Source organism: Anomaloglossus baeobatrachus, chromosome 5, assembly GCF_048569485.1.
Source record: "Anomaloglossus baeobatrachus isolate aAnoBae1 chromosome 5, aAnoBae1.hap1, whole genome shotgun sequence".
Taxonomy (NCBI): domain Eukaryota; kingdom Metazoa; phylum Chordata; class Amphibia; order Anura; family Aromobatidae; genus Anomaloglossus; species Anomaloglossus baeobatrachus.
The window spans coordinates 540,124,223-540,147,902 of NC_134357.1; the positions used below are offsets into that span (position 1 = coordinate 540,124,223).

General features: G+C 45.2%; 2 protein-coding genes across 2 annotated transcripts in view; one reads left to right on the plus strand and one right to left on the minus strand.

Moving 5' to 3' along the window:
• The window catches only part of LOC142312198 (uncharacterized), a 144,793-nt gene that overhangs the window by 77,219 nt on the left and 43,894 nt on the right, over positions 1-23,680 (minus strand). The gene's annotated exons all lie outside the window — the stretch shown is intronic.
• LOC142312204 (uncharacterized) lies at positions 1,207-20,991 on the plus strand. The gene is made up of 7 exons (XM_075351110.1): positions 1,207-1,339; positions 10,006-10,155; positions 10,285-10,464; positions 10,546-10,669; positions 10,753-10,850; positions 11,048-11,138; positions 19,043-20,991. Exons 2-7 carry the CDS (start codon positions 10,078-10,080, stop codon positions 20,026-20,028), a joined length of 1,557 nt encoding a protein of 518 aa, XP_075207225.1. The 5' UTR covers positions 1,207-1,339; positions 10,006-10,077; the 3' UTR covers positions 20,029-20,991.

Sequence of the window (23,680 nt, forward strand, 5' to 3'; positions counted from 1 at the left end):
CCGGGCCGCCCTGCGCCTGGGGTCTGATGTGGGGCTTAAACGCTGCGGTGGACGGGAGGGTCTGGAAGACCTGCGCCCACCGCTGCTGGGAACCGGCAGGAGGGAGCTGGTGCCCACAAGGGAGGCAAGCCATTCGGCTCCCTCCCGTCCGATCCTTTCTCTTACCGCTGCTTCCAGGGGGTCCATCGGCGATGCTCACCCTGAGGGCAGATTGTGGTTAGAGAAAGGAGGGACTCCGGCAGCTGTTTATGTGCCCTGGAGGAGGTCCCAGAAGGGAAGGGGGGCAGCGGGGGGGGCATTGCACAGTGGGGAGGAGGGAGAGGTGACCATGGGAGGATATAGCGAGGGGCTCAGCAGTCAGGGGCAGCGGCATCGGCCGCAGTGCCCTGCAAGGGACAGGACACGTAACCAAGGAGGAGCGGGTACCATGCAGAAGGGCGGATTGCACGGCCCGGCGAGTAGGTTAACCGCATCTGCCCCATGGGGCGCTACACATACACCTCGTACACACACAGCTCCACTCTGTACACCCACGCCTCCACTCCGTACACCTCGTACACACACGGCTCCGCTCCGTACACTTCGTACACGTCATACACACACGGCTCCGCTCCGCCCACCTCGTACACACACGGCTCCGCTCCGCACACCTGTAATGTCCTGGAGGTGGATTCACTGGGCCGTGCACCGGACTCCCCCAGAGAGGCAACCTGGAGCTAACCCCTATACAGGGACTCTTCGGTCACCCTGCCAGAGGGCCTGGATGCACGGTAGCCAGAACACCGAAGGTACGGAGTCTGAGTCCTACAGAAGTCTGCTAGAGTCCAAAGGGAACAGCAGACAGGATCCGGATCCAGGCGAGATGAGCAGGGCGAGGTTACCAGGAACCGGTGACGGGATCAGGCTGGCAGACAGTCACGGGACACTTCCTGGCGACTCCATAATCGGGAGAATGTCAGGATGGCAGACAGGCTCTGAGGAAGAGACAGGGTTAATCTGGAGACAAAGTACAAAGGGACCTGAACACCTAGCTATGGGAACACGTTGAACAGGCAACGCCCACCTGGAAAGGAAAGTCTTATATACCTTATACCTGTATCAGCCATATCCTGTTCCTGGGATGCTGTCCCTTTAAGAAGAGGTGAGCGAGCGCACGCGCGCGCACATGCGCGAGGCCCAAGTGCCGGAGACAGCGCAGGAAGCAGAGAGGAGGGTGAAGGAGATGCAGGGGAGCCAGGCAGTGAGTTCCGGATAGCAGCAGGACGCCGTGGACAGGAGGCACGGAGGACGCACAGGAGGGAGAGCGAGACGCACAGCCGAGGGCAGGGGGACCGGAGCGGTGAGTGTCAGGCGGCGCCGGGACCCGGGGAGCATGACAACACCTTGTACACACACACGGCTCCGGTCCGCACATGTCACACACACACATGGCTACGCTCCGTACACGTCGTACACACGACTCTGCTCCGTACACGTCGTACACACGCTGCTCGGCGCTGTATACCTCGTACACACGTGGCTCGGCTCCGTACACCTTGTACACACGCGGCTCGGCTCTCCACGCCTCGTACACACGCGGCTCCGGTCCGCACATGTCACACACACACATGGCTACGCTCCGTACACCTCGTACACACACGGCTCCGCTCCGTACACACACAGCTCCGCTCCGGACACCTCGTACACACACGGCTCCGCTCCGGACACCTCGTACACACACGGCTCCGCTCCGGACACCTCGTACACACACGACTCCGCTCCGTACACCTCGTACACACACGGCTCCGCTCCGTACACCTCGTACACACACGGCTCCGCTCCGTACACCTCGTACACACACGGCTCCGCTCCGTACACCTCGTACACACACGGCTCCGCTCCGTACACCTCGTACACACACGGCTCCGCTCCGTACACCTCGTACACACACGGCTCCGCTCCGTACACCTCGTACACACACGGCTCTGCTCCGTACACACACGGCTCCGCTCCGTACACTTCGTACACACACGGCTCTGCTCCGTACACACACGGCTCCGCTCCGTACACCTCGTACACACACGGCTCTGCTCCGTACACACACGGCTCTGCTCCGTACACACACGGCTCCGCTCCGTACACACACGGCTCTGCTCCGTACACACACGGCTCTGCTCCGTACACACACGGCTCCGCTCCGTACACCTCGTACACACACGGCTCTGCTCCATCCACACTGTAAACCCCTCCTGACCCCACACATAACCTTCCCCTCATCCAGCACCATGACACCCAGCACAGCAGAGTCCTGCATACACTGAGGAGCTGATCATGTGACCCCTGACTCCTCCCCTCCATGTGACATCATCACAGGTCCTGGAAGCACAGAGCAGCCATATATCTAGTGTGCGGCTCTGCAGGAGGAGGTATGTGGAGATTCCCCATTACTGGGGGCATTAACCCCTTCTGTAGTGAGGCCGTTTCCGTGTTGTTAGTCGCCACGTTTAGAATCATAACGTTTTTTGGTTGCTTTTCCTCTAATAGATATATATGACCTAAATATAGAAGACATTTATATATATTTTTCCTGTCGCGTCTTATGAGTTGCTTCTTGTATGACACAAGCTGTATTTTGGGCAGATATCACATATTATATGAACCATTTCTAATTGTATGCGTCCGTAATAGAAAAAACAATAATTTTCCCATTTTTGTAGTTTTCATGTTCTCCATTTCGCGTGCTACATAGGTTTTGTGTTCCCTCTTTGCTGTAGAGCCGTACAATTGCAGCGATACACAATTTCTATTTAATTATTTTCCCGTCACTGTTCTTGCTTATACATTTGTTAAGATCGCAGTGACTCCATAAACGTTTTATAGAATAAAATAACTTTTTGTGAAAAATGGAGAATTGAACAATAAAATACAAAATAACGTAAAAGAAGGGAGAAGGAGCTGGTGGATACTACTCAAAAAATGATAGTTGTGTTTGTGGTAGTAATAGAATTGGCATTCCTGGTGGTACGGACCGTGGCACTCAGACTTGGGGCACATCTAGAGGTAAGAATCGGGATGGGGAGAGGTCCACATCCTTTGGACATTACCCACACTGAAACAACTGTCTTCTGGGTCAAAGATGATGGTGATTGAGGTGACTGGACCTGGGTGCCATACTCAGGTGATGAGGAGATGATGTTAGCAGAGGAGGAGGGTGGTGGCATCAGCGATAAAAAGCAGCGCTGACGTTTATACAAAATATTGAAATCTTCCCATGGCAGATCTGCTTCTACTGTGGTCAATTTTGGAGTAGGTGAAGTCATTTTTGTTGGTAAGACTCAAGACCACTGAAAGCTCTGGTCAATGACATTTCTCCTTTCTAAGGGGGCGGTTCGTGCGGCGTCACAGCGAAGTCACACAGCAGCCGTCCAATAGAAGCGGAGGGGCGGAGATGAGCAGACGGAAGATCCTGCCCACCTCCTTTCTTCCGCATTGCCAGTGGACACAGGTAAGGAGGTGTTCATCGTTCCTGCGGTGTCACACACAGCGATGTGTGGTGCCGCAGGAACAACGAACAACATCGTACCTGCAGCAGCAACGATATTAAGGAAAGGAGCGACGTGTCACCGATCAACGATTTTTAACGTTTTTGTGATCGGTGATCGTCGCTCCTTGGTGTCACAGGCTGCAATGCCGCTAACGGCGCCGGATGTACGTCACTAACGACGTGACCCCGACGATATATCGTTAGGGATGTCGCAGCGTGTAAAGCACCCTTTAGTCCGAGCTCTTTTTGATGCCACTAGAGAACCATCATATTGCAGATGTGCTGACTTTGTAGACCCAATTAAGCCGTATACATAATGGAAGATTTCCAAAAAGAAATACAGCTTTCCATCATCACATAAAGCACCAGCATCAGCTCACATTGGAAAAGTGAACGTGACATCCATTTGAACAAGACTGTCCTCTTTCACCTCATCCTCACCGTCTTTCTAGTTTACAGGTTGTATACACAAGTAGTATCTGGTCATTGTCATCTTCAACATTTTCACCACCTGCTTGTCATATCATTTCTGCTACTTCTCCGTTACGTCATCATTTAGCCATGTGTGTACAAAAAAACAACATCTGTACTCTCATCTTGTATGAAAACTCTAAAGGTCACTTTACACTCTGCGATATCGTTATTCCCTGCGACGTCGCTGTGGCCGGGGAACCGCCTCCTTTCTAAGTCTAAGTCACAGCGACATCACACGGCATTTGTCTAATAGCAGAGGAGGGGCGGAGATGAGCGGCCAGAACATGCCGCCCACCTCCTTCCTCCTTTTCCGGTGGACGCAGGTAAGAAGATGTTCGCCGTTCCTGCGGTGTCACACACAGCGATGTGTAATGCCGCAGGAACAACGAACAACCAGTGATATGGAAAGGAGCGACGTGTCACCGATCAACAATTTTTGCGATCGCTGATAGTCACTCCTAGCTGTCACACGCTGCGATGTCGTTAACGACGCCGGATGTGCGTCACAAACACCGTGACCCCGACGATATATTGTTAGCGATGTTGCAGCTTGTAAAGCACCCAGTAGTTCACCACATTTGTTGCCATACCTCTTAGTAGATTCTACCGCCTTTTTGGGCATTGATGGTCTGCATTCAGTCTCGATAGAGGATACCCAGCCAATAAACACCATTATTTCTAAAAGAAAAGGGTGTCTGCTCTTTTGTTCTCACAAACAGAAATATATGACCCACTGTTTGGACTTGCATGGCAAAGTACTGCCTTCGGGATTTGCAGAAATCCTGAAGCAGAGTAAAGGTTATATCATAGAGTATAAAAATAGCAACAAAAAGAGGAATAAATATCTTCCAAAAATTAAACATTACTTACAACAAAGAAGGGCAGTAGTTGTGCATCGCCCAGGCCAAAAACTAGTACTCTAGTAGGATGCAGCTAAGCCCCCCACTAAGTGGAGGCATCACAGGTGCAAGAGGAGCAAATCACACACACGCACACTTCCAAAAAATGGAGGGGGCGATTGCTTGATGATAAAACTGCACACTGATGGCTTGCATAGAGCGCTGTTCACATATACAGATGCACAGTCACAAGCCCACAGCCTATTAGGTGAAGCCCATACTATTAGATCAGGCAGGCTGCCAGGCCGTACTCCATCTGTGCACCATACAGGGACAGGAAGTCTAATATGCAGGGCCTAACAGATAGGGGCCTGGCTGTATCCTGTACAAAAATGAGGTTTTAGTTGGTATAATGGCCAAAATACGGAAGCCTACAGCCCTCGTCACGGGAACCTCATGCTTGTAGGTCCCTACACTAAATATAAAAATAGCAACTAAAAGAGGAAAAAATATCCTCCAAAAATTAAGCATTACTTACAGCAAAGATAGGGCTGCAGTTGTACATTGCCCAGGCCAAAAACTAGTACTCTAGCAAGATACAGCTAAGCCCCCACTAGTGGAGGTATCACAGGTGCAGAAGGAGTAAATCACACACACTTCCAAAAATTGGAGGGGGCGATTGTTGGATGATAAAACTGCACACTGATGGCTTGCATAGAGCGCTGTTCACACATGCAGATGCACAGTCACAAGCCCGCAGCCTACTAGGTGACGCCCATACTATTAGATCAGGCGGGCTGCCAAGCCGCAGTCCATCTGTGCACCATACAGGGGCAGGAACTTTAATATGCAAGGCCTAACAGAAAGGGGCCTGGCTGTATCCTGTACAAAAAAAATGAGGTTTTAGTTGGTATTATGGCCAAAATACGGATGCCTACAATCCTCGTCAAGGGAACCTCATGCTTGTAGGTTCCTACACTTTTATATCATACAGTAGACAAACTAGGGATTGGGTTACTTTGAAATGTGCTTTCAGCAGCTGATTAGACATGCATGTCACCTACTGAGGCACTTCAAGAAGGCTGATAAATTTGTCAATAAGGACATCTGTTGCATCAAGAATGTCATCTGCCTCATATTTATATTGGACAAAACTCACAAGGATGCAACAAGGTATAGAAAAAGAACAGCAATTTCTACATGTTTATTGCCACCCTGGATCTGTTGGTGACCCTCAGGGTCAATGTCACCTGCAGAATGATGTGAAGGAGCAAGAAGAGAAGAAAGAGAGCAGTGGATGAAAAGTGCCTTCTCACCCTCACTCCAGCCACCACTGCAGGCGCTGTATCACATTGCCCAAGGCCATTTGCTCCTTCCACCTTGATCCAGCGTACAGGATTCACCATCTTTTCCCTGGATTAATACTATCCATAAAGCGCGTAATTCATTATTGGACATACAGGGACAGGGACATACCTCTGTACAACTTTGCAAATAAGGGACATAACGCATGCCAAAACCCTTTAGTGCTCCACAAAATATATACCACAAGGATTTACCATATCCTTATTCATTGTCCTACATACAGGGATATTATATCCTTTCATTTGGCATCTCACAAGAATAGTGATCCTGGTGGATCGATAGGGCCTTTCACACAGTCCCCCCCAGCGCAAAGGAGAGCCTCTTTGATTCAACACGAAACGTATTTTTCAGTGTTTTCTCTTCATCGTTATTGTCTTTGCTAGATCCCTTTATAAGCGAATATGTCTGGCTCACAATGAAAACGTAGGTGCCCAGAAAAAATCGTAGACAATCAATATAGTAATAATTCTGGCACACAAAAAAGATCAAGACTTGTAGAACAACTCTTTGAATGCAAGTATCGTTTATTCATGCAGTAAGTTGATGATAATTCATCCGACGTTTCGACCGTACAATAATGGTCTTTATCAAGGATTAATTTATCTATATCAACACTGCGATGGTACGCGTTCAATGATAGCTGGTCAACACCAGTAAGTATAATGGGATCAAAAATGTGATCCTCACGTATCTGTCTGTCGACAATGAAAAGGGTGAGAATGACAACCAGACTTGGGTTGACACGTATCATCAACTTACTGCATGAATAAACGATACTTGCATTCAAAGAGTTGTTCTACAAGTCTTGATCTTTTTTGTGTGCCAGAATTATTACTATATTGTTTGCTAGATCCCTATCACCCAGATAAAGGCTACACGCCGAAACGTCGGTGGTATGAGGGACGTTCTTTTGTTACCCCTTTTTTTTCACAAAATAAAGACATTAAATTCAAGCAAATTTTCCTCTATTCTTTCACGTGTGCCGAAGTTTCTCTATTCTATAGTAGCCCCATGGGGCGTTTGCATACTTCCCATGGTATCACGCCCCTGTGGGCGTGATACCATGGATTCATATGAGCGACGTCCCCCCATCGCTCCTTCAGATCCCGGTCGTGTTTGTACTTATCATTCCCGCGGCCTTTTCTAGGTGCTCGTTGTCAGTTTCAGACGCGCTCTGCGCATGATCATGAGAAGAGCGCGTCTGAAGCTGGCAAGTGAACACCCAGAAAAGGCTGCGAGAATGGTAAGTGCAAACACGACCTGACAGGTTCCCTTTAACATTACTAAGGTTGTTTATCATTAAAGGCTTGGATACAGTCTCAGGATCCCTCAAAGTGTTATATGCACCTCTTAAGGGCAAATGAAGACCTTGGAACACTTCTGATTCATAGCAAAGATAATGAATTTAAATTTCAAAGTATTCGTTTATCTAATATATAAAGCTAAGTGTATGTATGTATGTATGTGTGTATGTGTATGTCCGCTAAAGGAATCCGCACCGTCGCATTTACAATCATGAAATTTTACACAGATGCTCCATGTGACTCAGGTAACGTCATAGGCTACCTTTTGACGGGAAAACTTAACCCTGCGCTTTATAGTTATTCTCTAAAATCCTGCCGCAATTAAACTGAATAGAGCTGGAGCTGCAAGTTAATAGCAACTGTCAGTGGTTGCTATAGGAACAAAATAAACTGTTAGTATAAGAAGCTTATGTGTGAGGTAATAAGATGTCGGTGTTGAGACAGATAGAGACAGAAAGAGAGACAGAAAAAGACACAGTCACAGACAGAGACAGATGGGCAAAGAGACAGTACTGGAAAGAGACAGTACTGGAAAGAGACAGCCGGGCAAAGAGACAGCCCTGGAAAGAGACACCCCGGAGAGAGACAGACGGGCATAGAGACAGACGGGCAAAGAGAGACCGGGAAAGAGACAGCCCGGGAAAGAGACAGACCGGCAAAGAGACAGACCGGCAAAGAGACAGACCGGCAAAGAGACAGACCGGCAAAGAGACAGACCGGCAAAGAGACAGACCGGGAAAGAAACAGACAAAGACAGACGGGGAAAGAGACAGTCGGGGAAAGAGAGAGCCAGACACACACACATAGAGACAGAGATGGAGACAGACAGACTGATACAAATACAGGCAGAGAGCTAGAAACAGACAGACAGAGACATAGACACAGACAGACAAGGAAAGAGACAGACAGACAGCGACACATAGACAGAGACTTGGAGAGAGACAGAGAGATAGTTACTATTCTGGGCAACGCCCGGGTACTACAGCTAGTCTGTAATAAAATATTGTTTTGTAATTTTAAATCCCACGATTGGCAGAGTAATTCGGTAAGGCCATGTACAATTACCAACATTATAGGCCTGGAGGCCTTTGCTGGGCCTTGACAGCATGGCAACCCATCAGCATTCCACAAAAATGTCTTTGGATGCCAACAGTGGCCAGCCTCTTTTTGTCTAAACAATTTGATGCTGAAATCTATGATGACTTGAAGCATTTTGAATTTGGCTGTTTCCATCAGTTCCGTAGATTATAAATGGAGAAGCACTAGTCATAGTCTCCATTGCAATTCCTACCCCCAACATGATCGTAACTAAAGGCCCAGTCACACTAAACAACTTACCAGCGATCCCAACAACGATACAACCTGATAGGGATCGCTGGTGAGATGTCACACTAAGCGACGCTCCAGCGATCCCATCAGCAACCTGACCTGGCAGGGATCGCTGGAGCGTCGCTACACGGCTTGCTGGTGAGCTGTCACACAGGCAGATCTCGCCAGCAACCAGTGACCAGCCCCCAGCCAGCAGCGCCGCGTGGAAGCGTTGCTGCGCTTGGTAATTAAGGTAAATATCGGGTAACCAACCCGATATTTACCTTGGTTACCAGCACACACCGCTTAGCACTGGCTCCCTGCACACCTAGCCACAGTACACATCGGGTTAATTACCCGATGCGTACTCTGCTACGTGTGCAGGCAGCAGGAGCCGGCTTCTGCGGACGCTGGTAACCACGGTAAACATCGGGTAACCAAGAAGCCCTTACCTTGGTTACCCGATGTTTACCTTCGTTACCAGCGTCCGCCGCTCTCACACTGCCAGTGCCGGCTACCTGTTCCCTGTACTCCTAGCCACAGTACACATTGGGTTAATTACCCGATGTGTACTGTGGCTACGTGTGCAGAGAGCAGGGAGCCGGCACTGAATGCTGAGAGCGGCGGACGCTGGTAACGAAGGTAAATATCGGGTAACCAAGGTAAGGGCTTCTTGGTTACCCAATGTTTACCGTGGTTACCAGCGTCCGCAGAAGCCGGCTCCTGCTGCCTGCACATTCAGTTGTTGCTCTGTCGCTGTCACACACAGCGATCTGTGCTTCACAGCGGGAGAGCAACAACTAAGAAATGGTCCAGGACATTCAGCAACAACCAGCGACCTCACAGCAGGGGCCAGGTTGTTGCTGGATGTCACACACAGCGACATCACTAGCAACATCGCTGCTACGTCACAAAAAGTTGTTCCTTAGCAGCGATGTTGCTAGCGATGTTGCTTAGTGTGACGTGGCCTTTAAACACTGTGTCCATTATCTGACCACCTAATTAACCTTCACTATGTACTTGCCAACACACAAGTGAGACCATCCTCCACCATCCAAAAATGCTTCAATACTGTGTGGAGCCACTAAAAATGTAAAAGCTGTCATCTTACCTTCCTTATTATCTCAAGTACTTGTAAATTTTACATGTAATTCTTTATGATGTTACATCAGTTCATGGTTTTCTTATTCAGGTCCCTCCAATATCGGATTTTCTCAGTGGAGATCTTCTATAGAATAGAATTCTCCTGATTGCTCCGTCAAGGATGAATATGGACAAGGACAAGATGGCGGAGAAGATATTACACCTCACCCTAGAGATCCTCTTCCGGCTTACTGGAGAGGTGAGAGATTCCGATGACGTCACATTACATCATTCTTATCTATGGGAATAACAGATGGACAGAACTGGAGAGGTGAGGACTCTGGAAATGTCTGGAGTGAGATTTATTACTGTGTCTCTCCATAACCAGGATTACACAGTAGTGAAGAAGACCTCTAGTGAGCGCTGTCAGGACCCTGTGTCTGAGGGATGGGGAAGACCCCTGAGCCCAATCACGGGGTCTCCACCTCACCCCCTGATACATGAGGACATCAATGACCAGAAGATCCTAGAACTCACCTACAAGATGATTGAGCTGCTGACTGGAGAGGTGACACTGCTGGGACTGGGAGACATTATACAGTAACGCTATGAAGGGATCGGGGGATGACGGTATCATTGTATGTGTCAGGTTCCTATAAGGTGTCAGGATGTCACCGTCTATTTCTCCATGGAGGAGTGGGAGTATTTAGAAGGACACAAAGAGTTGTACAAGGACGTCATGATGGAGGTTCCCCAGCCCCTCACATCACCAGGTAATAGACCTTACTAAATACACACGGCCTATAATTATCTGCATGTAGAGAATGAATTCAGTCCCTGTATGTGTTTCCTCCAGTTCTATTCAGTAAGAGAACAACACCAGAGAGATGTCCCCGTCCTCTTCTCCCACAGGACTGTAAACAAGAAGATCCCAATGTTCATCAGGATCATCAGGTAGATGGAGAGAAGGTGTCATGAAATCTCCCTATGATGTGTAGACGGCTGTGAAGGTCTTGTGCTCAGTCTTGTTTTATCCCCCAGTATTATATGTTTTATACTTGTGTAATGAGAGCGGTGGAGATGGCAGGATTAGAGCTGATCATAGATGTGATTTCTCCATCTGTCTGTGACTTATATAATATTTGTTTTAGGGTGAAGATCTGACCCATCTTAATACTACAGAGACATATGTGAGTGGTGATGAGTGGTTTAAAGAGGAGATTCCTACAGATAACTGCCCAGGTGAGTAGTAATCACTAAATCCAGAGAAGTCACAGATTCTTATTTACCGATTGCTACAATTTTATGTTTATTTTTTAACACTCTGTGCTCTGTTATATTTAGTTGCGTATCTTATACAAGTTTATACAGTATACTGTATAAAAATTACTAACGTTAATAGGTGGTAATATATGATCTGTATTTATAATATGGAGTATGATACTTTTTAGGTGAATGACGCTTACGTCTTCATCATCTGTTGTCCCAATTTTGAACAGAACAGCCGTTTCTACCTCATCCCAAAGATATTTTATAGGATTAAGTTCTGAAGGTTGCAAATGTTGGGGAATCATGTTCCTGGAGCCAATCCATGACTAAAGATGGGTGAGCCCGCAGATATTCGGGTTTGGAGGGTCCAGCCGGACTAAAGAGGGCTTTACACGCTGCGATATCGCTAATGATTTATCGTCGGGCTCACGGTGTTTGTGACGCACATCCGGCGTCGTTAGCGACATCGCAGCGTGTGACACGTACGAGCGACCTTAAACGATCGCAAAACAGACAAAAATCGTTGGTTTTGGAGAGGTCGTCCAAAAAAACAAAAATCGTTGTCTCATGAGCGACGAACATCTCCTTACCTCCGTCCACCGGCAATGCGGAAGGAAGGAGGTGGGCGGGATGTAACGTCCCGCTCCTCTCCGCCCCTCCACTTCTATTGGACGGCCGCTTAGTGACGTCGCTGTGATGCCGAACGCACCTTCCCCTTGAAGGAGGGATTGTTCGGCGGTCATAGCGACGTCGCTGCACAGGTATGTGCGTGTGACGCTGCCGTAGCGATAATGTTCGCTACGGCAGCGATCACACTATCGCACACACGACGGGGGTGGGTGCTATCGCACTCAACATCGCTAGCAAATGCTAGCGATGTTGCAGCGTGTAAAGCACCCTTTAGAAAAAAAGGCAGATTCGGGGTCGGATTTAAACCCTAACTTGGGCCCGAACACCAAATCCCATATAAGTGAATTGGAACCCGAACTTTGTGTGCTGTAAAATGGTGTTAGTAAGGGTTAGGAGGTGCATAAGGAAGAAATATGAGTATTAGAGCAGGACAGTTATACTTACCGAATCTCCTCCTGACTGTCATACGGCTTCCGGGTCCGAAAATGAACTCTCATGCATATTCACTGCTTCCCCTGCCCATCCTCAGTGACAGCGTCTGTGATTGGTTGCAGTCAGTCTGCCGGCATCTGTGATTGGATGTGAAGTCTAAAATTAAATAATAAGTTAGAAAAATGGCATACGGTCCCCCGTATAGTGATACCCAGTACAGATAAAGCAGACGACTATGGGATGCATCCCCCAGCTGTGTGTGTTATCTTGGCTGTGTATCAAAAAATGAGGGACCCCATGCAGCTTTTTTTAAATTACGAAAATATATATTTTTTTTAAAAATGGTGTGCGATCCTCCCCAATTTTGATACCCAGCCAAAATAAAGTGGCAGCTGGGGGCTAGTAATCTCAGGCTGGGGAGGCCCATGGTTGTTGGGCCTCCCCCATCTTAAAAATAACAGCCCACAGCCTCCCCAAAATTGTCGCATCCATTAGATGCGCCAATTTTGGCACTTTAACCAGCGCTGGAGCGATGGCAATCCTGGTAATATAAGGAGTTAATGACAGCTCTGATTTGTCAAAAAATCACAGCGGTCACCGAGCCCGAGATTAGTAATTCGGAGGGGTCTATGAGACTCCCCCTTACTAACCCTGTAAGTCAAAAGAAATAAACACAAAACACAGAGAAAAATGCTCTTTATCCTATTTACTTATTAACCCCCAAAACACCCCTACGGGTCCAACATAGTCTACATGAGGTCCCACAATGATCCTGGTTCTGCTACATCGGAGGTCACAGTGTGCGGTCAGATTAGAAAATGTGACTGCTAACTGCGGTATCAGGGACACACTAACAGAGCAGCAGCTGTGAACGGTGATATCACTGCGTTCACCTGACGTCACAGCTTGGCTTTTCGCGGTATGCCAGCTGTGACCTCAGGTGAACTGCCCTCTGGTAAGCTCATTGAACTTAGTGACCTCACCTCAGGGGACAATATTAAAGGGAAGGTGACAAAAAAAAATCTCAATAACTTCAAAAATATAAAGTATTTATTTATCTTTTAATGTTTTGTTTAAATATTATCATTTTTTAATTGAGCAAAATTGAAAAATTAGCTTAAAGGGAACCTGTCAGCAGAAATGTCCCCTAAAACCTAACAGATTCCCCCTCTGCAGCTCCTGGGCTGCATTCTATAAAGGGCCCTGTTATGATTGTGCCCACTTTCTGACCAAAAAAAAGTGTTTATAAAGTTGTACCTTTTTGGCTTCGGATTCTGTAAATCTGACACGGGGGCGGGCTGCCTGATGGCCGTTATTCTGCCCCCTGGTCCTGTATGCCGCCCCCATCGCTGATTTCCATACTTCTGGACGCCGCCCACTGCTCCAGCCATCCCCGCGCATGCCCAGTGCCCATCTCTCGTGGATGAGCACTGTGCCCAGCGTCACCGCTGGTGACGTGCACGCAGGGTTAAGATTATGGGCGGTGCTGTGATGTTTATTCCTAAGCAACCGCCCATAATCGCGGGACCGCGCTTTCCCCCTCGTGACGTGGGGGTCAGCAGCAGCGCGCTTGCGCAGAACGAAGCAGGCCGAGGGGGAAAGCGCGGTCCCGCGATTATGGGCGGTTGCTTAGGAATAAACATCACAACACCGCCCATAATCTTAACCCTGCGTGCACGTCACCAGCGGTGACGCTGGGCACAGTGCTCATCCACGAGAGATGGGCACTGGGCATGCGCGGGGATGGCTGGAGCAGTGGGCGGCGTCCAGAAGTATGGAAATCAGCGATGGGGGCGGCATACAGGACCAGGGGGCAGAATAACGGCCATCAGGCAGCCCGCCCCCGTGTCAGATTTACAGAATCCGAAGCCAAAAAGGTACAACTTTATAAACACTTTTTTTTGGTCAGAAAGTGGGCACAATCATAACAGGGACCTTTATAGAATGCAGCCCAGGAGCTGCAGAGGGGGAATCTGTTAGGTTTTAGGGGACATTTCTGCTGACAGGTTCCCTTTAAAAAGTTAGATATTTTCCACAAAATTCTGGGATGTATCAAGACAAGCATTGAATCTAGATGAAGAGAGGTCATTATTCCCCTATACTCTGCCATGGTCAGACCCCACCTGGAATACTGTGTACAATTCTGGGCTTCCCAATTCAAGAAATATATCGATATATTGGCACAAGTCAGAGAAGAGCAACCAAGATGGTAGAAAGTCTGCAAACCATGTCATATGAAGACTGGCTAAAAGAACTAGGAATGTTTAATTTGCAAAAAAGAAGGCTGAGAGGAGACTTAATAGCAATCTACAAATATCTGAAAGGAAGTCACAGTGCAGAGGCAACTACCCTATTCTCATCAGCATAAGGAAGCTTCTTCCAACATGTCCATTTATCCACTAAATATAGCTGTTAAGGCTTGTATGAGACAGACACCACATATTAGCACTGATCAACAAATTCCTTTTATGATTTGACAATGAGCATTTCATAACAAATAGTGGTGAGAGGATCACTGAACCATGGACTTATGAAGTTGCCAGCTTCTCTAGCAGTTGAAAAACTTAGCAACTAGTGGTGGCCTAACATACTGATGTACTAGTCTTTGTTCTGAAGTCTACTGTTAGAATTTGAGCTGTTTTGTTTTGTCTTCCCTGCATAGTCTAGAAATATACTACAAAGAGCAGTGGTTTGATGGCTTCCACCCAGGACTTTTGTCTGAATCCTTGGAAAAGGGGATTCAAACTTGCCACTTGACAAAGCTTTTCATTATAATGAGACAAACTAAGTTCAAATTGTCTCCGTTTATGCTCTTTTATGGGGGAGTCTATTCAAAGGGACACAAGAAGTCCAAAATGGAAGCCATTTAACCCACTGCTCAACACAGTATGTACTTACACAACAAACCTTCAGCCAAAATTCTTATATTATATACTCAGGAGAAAAGAATTTTTAGTGGTCTCTCAAAATTGAGAGATATTACCATCACCCCATGGATATAGCAGAATGGATACATAGCCGGTTCAAGAATAGATCTATACCAATTCACACACAAGGAGAACCAGGAAAACAATGTGATTAAAACGCTAATCTTTATTGAAACAAATTGTAATAAAAACAATGTGTCATAATAGGACAGTGCACAAGGTGGCGTACCAAGGTGGTGAGCAATAGGTGTCCGGTCATAGTAATATCACTCAAAAAGCCTAAAGTGGGATAAGTAATACCAGGAACCACAGATAGATAGAGTCAAGGTATAAGACCCTGTGGCCAGAGGACAAACCCAAAGTGGCAGATTATAAGATAAACATTAAAGACCGGAGATCACCTTACTCACCGCAGAAATGGCGCCAGGTCCCGCCTACGCACGTTTCGGCGCTAGCCTTCGTCAGGGGGGCGTGCCGTCATATCGGCAGAGTGAGCAACTAAATACAGCGTCCCAGCCAATTGGGTTGCCTTGTTTGGCGCATACGCATTGTACTTACCAATGCAGTGCACGGACGGGACAGGCGCGTCATCACCACATGGGTAAACGGAGATCCGCCTCACAGCACCACGTGATCGGGTCACGCGGTGCCAGTGACGCAGGGTAATCCGGCCCCATAACGTCATGGTGATAAAGATACGCCCCCAGACAGAGCACTGCACGGAGACAGCGCATGCGCACTCACCCGAACCAGAGAGGAACGCTGAATTACAAGTGTAAAGACCTTTTGTACATGGTGAGGTAAACTCATGGGACAGTGACTCGCATTAGTATAAACATGTCCACACAATGTAATATACCACAGAAGGGGAAACAGAACCCCTAAATGAACTCAGTTCAGAGGAACAGCGAAAACATATAATGTATCCATGCAAAAATCAAATATATAAATATATATAAATAAATACACATATATAAAGCATGTACAGTTAGGTCTAGAAATATTTGGACAGTGACACAATTTTCGCGAGTTGGGCTCTGCATGCCACCACATTGGATTTGAAATGAAACCTCTACAACAGAATTCAAGTGCAGATTGTAACATTTAATTTGAAGGTTTGAACAAAAATATCTGATAGAAATTGTAGGAATTGTACACATTTCTTTACAAACACTCCACATTTTAGGAGGTCAAAAGTAATTGGACAAATAAACCAAACCCAAACAAAATATTTTTATTTTCAATATTTTGTTGCGAATCCTTTGGAGGCAATCACTGCCTTAAGTCTGGAACCCATGGACATCACCAAACGCTGGGTTTCCTCCTTCTTAATGCTTTGCCAGGCCTTTACAGCCGCAGCCTTCAGGTCTTGCTTGTTTGTGGGTCTTTCCGTCTTAAGTCTGGATTTGAGCAAGTGAAATGCATGCTCAATTGGGTTAAGATCTGGTGATTGACTTGGCCATTGCAGAATGTTCCACTTTTTAGCACTCATGAACTCCTGGGTAGCTTTGGCTGTATGCTTGGGGTCATTGTCCATCTGTACTATGAAGCGCCGTCCGATCAACTTTGCGGCATTTGGCTGAATCTGGGCTGAAAGTATATCCCGGTACACTTCAGAATTCATCCGGCTACTCTTGTCTGCTGTTATGTCATCAATAAACACAAGTGACCCAGTGCCATTGAAAGCCATGCATGCCCATGCCATCACGTTGCCTCCACCATGTTTTACAGAGGATGTGGTGTGCCTTGGATCATGTGCCGTTCCCTTTCTTCTCCAAACTTTTCTCTTCCCATCATTCTGGTACAGGTTGATCTTTGTCTCATCTGTCCATAAAATACTTTTCCAGAACTGAGCTGGCTTCATGAGGTGTTTTTCAGCAAATTTAACTCTGGCCTGTCTATTTTTGCAATTGATGAATGGTTTGCATCTAGATGTGAACCCTTTGTATTTACTTTCATGGAGTCTTCTCTTTACTGTTGACTTAGAGACAGATACACCTACTTCACTGAGAGTGTTCTGGACTTCAGTTGATGTTGTGAACGGGTTCTTCTTCACCAAAGAAAGTATGCGGCGATCATCCACCACTGTTGTCATCCGTGGACGCCCAGGCCTTTTTGAGTTCCCAAGCTCACCAGTCAATTCCTTTTTTCTCAGAATGTACCCGACTGTTGATTTTGCTACTCCAAGCATGTCTGCTATCTCTCTGATGGATTTTTTCTTTTTTTTCAGCCTCAGGATGTTCTGCTTCACCTCAATTGAGAGTTCCTTAGACCGCATGTTGTCTGGTCACAGCAACAGCTTCCAAATGCAAAACCACACACCTGTAATCAACCCCAGACCTTTTAACTACTTCATTGATTACAGGTTAACGAGGGAGACGCCTTCAGAGTTAATTGCAGCCCTTAGAGTCCCTTGTCCAATTACTTTTGGTCCCTTGAAAAAGAGGAGGCTATGCATTACAGAGCTATGATTCCTAAACCCTTTCTCCGATTTGGATGTGAAAACTCTCATATTGCAGCTGGGAGTGTGCACTTTCAGCCCATATTATATATATAATTGTATTTCTGAACATGTTTTTGTAAACAGCTAAAATAACAAAACTTGTGTCACTGTCCAAATATTTCTGGCCCTGACTGTATATACACACATATACAACATCATTCAAGAGAAATACAAAATGTCCATCTGGATATAAAAAATATATATATCGTATATATATATAAAGATAGATAAATTGCTGCGTTATTAATTAAAACGACTACATAATAATAATATAAAACTTGATGTTAAAAAATATATATATGAAAAATTATAATGTGTGAAATAAGAGGGATAAAAAATTCCCCTCCCCTATTTAATATGTGAATGAAGTGTATACAATGTATGTCGCTTCTGTGGTATATATATATATATATTATATTACATTGTGTGGACATGTTTATACTAATGCGAGTCACTGTCCCATGAGTTTACCTCACGATGTACAAAAGGTCTTTACACTTGTAATTCAGCGTCCCTCTCTGGTTCGGGTGAGTGCGCATGCGCTGTCTCCGTGCAGTGCTCTGTCTGGGGGCGTATCTTTATCACCATGACGTTATGGGGCCGGATTACCCCGCATCACTGGCGCCGCGTGATCCGATCATGTGGTGCTGTGAGGCGGATCTCCGTTTACCCACGTGGTGATGACGCGCCTGTCCCGTCCGTGCACTGCATTGGTAAGTACAATGCGCATACGCCAAACAAGGCAACCCGATTGGCTGGGACGCTGTATTTAGTTGCTCACTCTGCCGATATGACGCCACGCCCCCCTGACGAAGGCTAGCGCCGAAACGTGCGTAGGCGGGACCTGGCGCCATTTCTGCAGTGAGTAAGGTGATCTCCGGTCTTTAATGTTTATCTTATAATCTGCCACTTTGGGTTTGTCCTCTGGCCACAGGGTCTTATACCTTGACTCTATCTATCTGTGGTTCCTGGTATTACTTATCCCACTTTAGGCTTTTTGAGTGATATTACTATGACCGGACACCTGTTGCTCACCACCTTGGTACGCCACCTTGTGCACTGTCCTATTATGACACCCTGTTTTTATTACAATTTGTTTCAATAAAGATTAACAGTATGTACTTAGCCTAAGTAAGTGAATAATTTCATTGTGATTAATGACTTATTTATATGGACATTTTATGTTTAATCTCTTTTTTATTGAAAAAATAATGTTGGTTACAATAAGCAGGGCTGCAGACCAAAGCAAACCCACAAATAAAGACAAAACTAAAAAAAAATAAAATGCAATGAAACATGAATATATGGACATTTTATATAAAAAAGTGATAAAATAATCTTAAATTATAGGTTTATTTAAAAATAACTTGTTTTATTTTTGACAGATGACTGCACCAGGAAATCAAAAGGACAACTGAAATCTTCAATATTGAAATCAAATGACTCTGATGTCAATCAAAATACATTCGAAGAGCATGCCATGATCCCAAATATAACTTCAGCTCTTCACAGCAAAGATATATCAACTCAGCCTTTAAAACAAATCCCATCTTCTGATTCATTACAAACTGTTAAGGAAATAAGTTTTAAAAATCAAACCGCTCATACAGGGGAGAAGCTATTTTCTTGTTCAGAGTGTAAGAAATATTTCAACCAGAAATCGGATCTTGTCAGACATCAGAGAAGTCACACAGGGGACAAGCCATTTTCGTGTTTAGATTGTGGAAAATGTTTTAACCAGAAATCAGACCTTGTTAGACATCAGAGAAGTCACACTGGAGAGAAACCATATTCATGTTCAGATTGTGGGAAATATTTTAAGCAGAAATCACATCTTGCTATACATAAGAGAACTCACACAGGAGAGAAGCCGTATTCCTGTTCAGAATGTGGTAAATGTTTTACAGATAAATCAAATCTTGTTGCACATCAGAGAAGTCACACAGGGGAGAAGCCATTTCTATGTATAGAATGTGGGAAATGTTTTAATCAGAAATCAGTTCTTCTTATACATCAGAGAAGACATACAGAGGAGAAGCCATTTTCATGCTCAGAATGTGGAAAATATTTTAAGCAGAAATCAATTCTAGTTAAACACGTGAGAACTCACACAGGGGAGAAGCCATTTTCATGTGCAGAATGCAGGAAATGTTTTACAAATAAATCAAATCTTGCTACACATCAGAGAACTCACACAGGAGAGAAGCCATTTTCATGTGCAACATGTGGGAAATGCTTTATTCAGAAATCAAATCTTGTGATACATCAGAAAAGTCACACAGGGGAGAAGCCATATTTATGTTCAGAATGTGGGAAATGTTATAGAGCTAAAATAGATCTCATTATGCATCAGAGAAGTCACAAAAGGTGACTTGATTTTTATGTCCAGAAAAATGTTTTACGCGAACGAGTCTAGTTCACACCCCACAACTCCTCAACAACTATCCTCAACTCCTTGACAACATCCTCTGTACAGGTACAACAAGTGTGCACACTAGATCTATTGAGCAGGCTCAGATGTTTCAAGCATTGCAGATGCGGATTGTGTTATCCAGCCCTCACCTAACTGTAACCGCTAGCAGTGATTGCAGCAGTTTAAGGCCACACTCACACGTTCAATATTTGGTCAGTTTTTTCTATCAATATTTGTAAGCCAAAATCAGGAGAGAGACAATCAAAAGAAAAGTATAATAGAAACATATGCACCACGTCTCCATTTTTGTTCCACTTGTGGCTTTAGCTGACGAATACTGAGAAAATATTGAACGGGACCTAATCCTGATTATAGTTAGAGGAAACCATGATTATATACAGGGGTGAAAAGTAAAACTTAAAAATCATCTTTTATTGAAAAAAAAAAAACTCACGTTCATGTTTTGAACGTAAACAATATTTTTTCCTCACAAAAAGATAATTTGCATTTTTATTTTTCTGGAAAAATGGACAAAGATTTAACAGACTATTATTAATTATTATTAATAATATTTATTTATAGAGCACCATTAATTCCATGGTGCTGTACATGAGAAGGGGTTACATACAGAATACATATCCAAGTTACAATAGACAGACTGGTACAGAGGGAAGAGGACCATCAAAGTAAAGTTGCAAAAGTAGTAAAAAGTGTAAGTAATTGCTAATAGACTTATGGTATTCAAAAAGAATATAAAAGTAATATATAACATGTGCATTTTATATTTTATTTGTTCTGTTACTGGCATCCTGAACCTGCTTGGTTCCCGCACTTAGAGTCCCGCTAACATTAAGAAAAGATCTTTAACCCCTTCAGCCCCGGGGCACTTTCCGTTTTTGTTTTTTGCTCCCCTTCTTCCGAGAGCCGTAACTTTTTTATTTTTCCGTCAATCTTGCCATATGAGGGCTTGTTTTTTGCGGGACAAGTTGTACTTTTAAATGAAACCATAAGTTTTACCATATGGTGTACTGGAAAACAGCAAAAAAATTCCAAGTGTGGAAAAACTGCAAAAAAAAAATGTGATGGCACAATAGTTTTTGGGATGTTTTATTCACGGTGTTCACTATATGGTAAAACTGATGTGTGGGTGTGATGCCTGAGGTCGGTGCGAGTTTGTAGACACCAAACATGTATAGGTTTACTTGTATCTAAGGGGTTAAAAAAAATTCACAAGCTTGTCCAATAAAAGTGGCGCACGTTTTGTGCCATTTTTCGAAAACCGTAGAGTTCTCATTTTTTGGGATCTATGGCTCAGTGATGGCTTATTTTTTGCGTCTCGAGCTGTCGTTTCTAATGGTACCATTTTTGCGCAGATGCTACGTTTTGATCGCCTGTTATTGCATTTTGCGTAAAACTTGCGGCAACCAAAAAACGTAATTTAGGCGTTTGGAATTTTTTTGCCACTACGCCGTTTACCAATCAGATTAATTGATTTTATATTTTGATAGATCGGGCATTTCTGAACGCGGCGATACCAAATATGTGTATATTTATTTATTCTTTAACCCTTTAATTTTCAATGGGTGGAAAGGGGGGTGATTTGAACTTTTAGGTTTGGTGTTTTTTTTGGTTTTTTTTAAACTTTTTTTTTTTTTTTATTTTACTAGTCTCCCTAGGGGGCTATAGCGATCAGCAATCCGATCGCTCTTATCTATCTGCTGATCACAGCTATACAGCTGCAAACAGCAGATTCAGTCACTTTCTGTTTCTCTCTGCTCCCGGCTGAGGGAAAACGAAAGTGAAACTTCATAGCTGCAGGCGTCATCACATGACCCTGTGCTACGATGGCAACCACCGAAAGTCACGTGATCACGCACGTGACTTCCGGTGGGGGCGGCGGTAAGTAAAAATCATGGCCGCGCGCATATAGATCTCGCTGCCAGACTTTGGCAGTGAGATTTAAGGGGTTAAATGTTGCGAGTGGAAGCGATTCCACTCGCAACATGCAGGCACACATGTCAGCTGTTGAAAACAGCTGATGTGTGCCGACCGCCGCCTGCCCGCGGCAGGGGGCGGGGCTTAACGGGACACGCTCCATGACGGATATATCCGTCCATGGTCGTGAAGGGGTTAACCCTCCTGGCAGCAGTCATATTCTAGTTATCAGGGTGGCAAGCGAGTTCACTCACCACTAAGGCTATAGAGAGTGGCAAGTGTAACCACACCCCCTGCATTCATAGACAGTGCACTCAGCAGTAGTCAGTCAGTCAGTGTGAGTTACTGAACCTGCACACTGCCGAGATTATTAAAGTTAATTGCCTCCCAGCAGCGGATTTCTAATTGCACGCACTGGGCAGGTTCAGAGCACTATTAAACCCCATATCTGCAGGTTAACAGCGTTTTTTCACGTGACAGGTTCCCTTTAAACGTTGAGTTGGGAACAATGATTAAGATGACTAGTCACAGAGGTATGTCCACACCGGCATATTCCTGCCCGGCTATGCTCGAGAGACAGGTCTCTACTCATACACATGGTTTGGAGTGACATATATATTTGTAATGATGGAACCTGTCTCTGATTTATGCTGCCCGTGGTTCAGTCAGCTTGAATCACCTGACAAGTTAATTTGAAGGATCCAAATCCAAGTGTTGCCACTGCTTCTCATTATGAAGACCCAAGAAGGTGGTCTATCACTTCTATCCAACATGATTTGCCAGGAATAAAGCACTACTCAGTACTGAAGTATAATGTCCTCCATGCTGCTGCTATTTCTGAACATGAGCTACATAGAGACCAGGAATCTGTCATGACTTGGTATGGGAGATTTCATAGCTGGCCTCCACCCATTAGCTGAGAGACAACTGAAAATTCATCAAGGTGTTTACACCAGACATCTAGCATAAACCACCGCTCAAATTTCATAAATTGCTCTAAAAGTTTGCAACATAATGACATTTTTACCAATTTTTGGGCCAGTTGAGCCAAAATGGGTGGAGCTAGGGAGAAGCTTGGAAGGAATGAGGGCGACAAAGTCATAAAAAGTTGTTGCGTACTTTATATAAAATTTCCTCCTATCCTGATTCTCTACGGGGGTGAAGGATAACTGTAATTGAGCCCACACTTTGTCAACAAAATTATGCAATTCCTCTGTCCAAGTCTATTGTAGATATGTGAAGAAGGGGCACTATTGTAGACTCCCAAAAGTCTAACTAAGGTTTTCAATATAAACAGGTAAATAAATAAACCAATAATTTATGGCTCAACCTCGTCTTGTAACATGTATTAACAGACAACCGTTTCGCAAGGCATATTACCTGGACCAAACAAAAGCCCCAAGTAATAGTCCAGCTACATCCAATTCACTTTAGCACAGGGTAATTAATTTTCCCAAGGTGCCACATGAGAAACAGTGACTGTTGTAGAGTGCTGAACCAATAGGCTGAAGTTATCATGCTTATTATTACATTAACCCCTTCATGACCGAGGACATAATGGCATGTCCTAAATCAAAAAGGGGTGATCACCACCGCCTGCTGCGGTGAGCCGGTGGTGATCCCCACACGTCTGCTTATTTCTACAGCAGACATGTGTGCCTCACAGGCGCAGGTG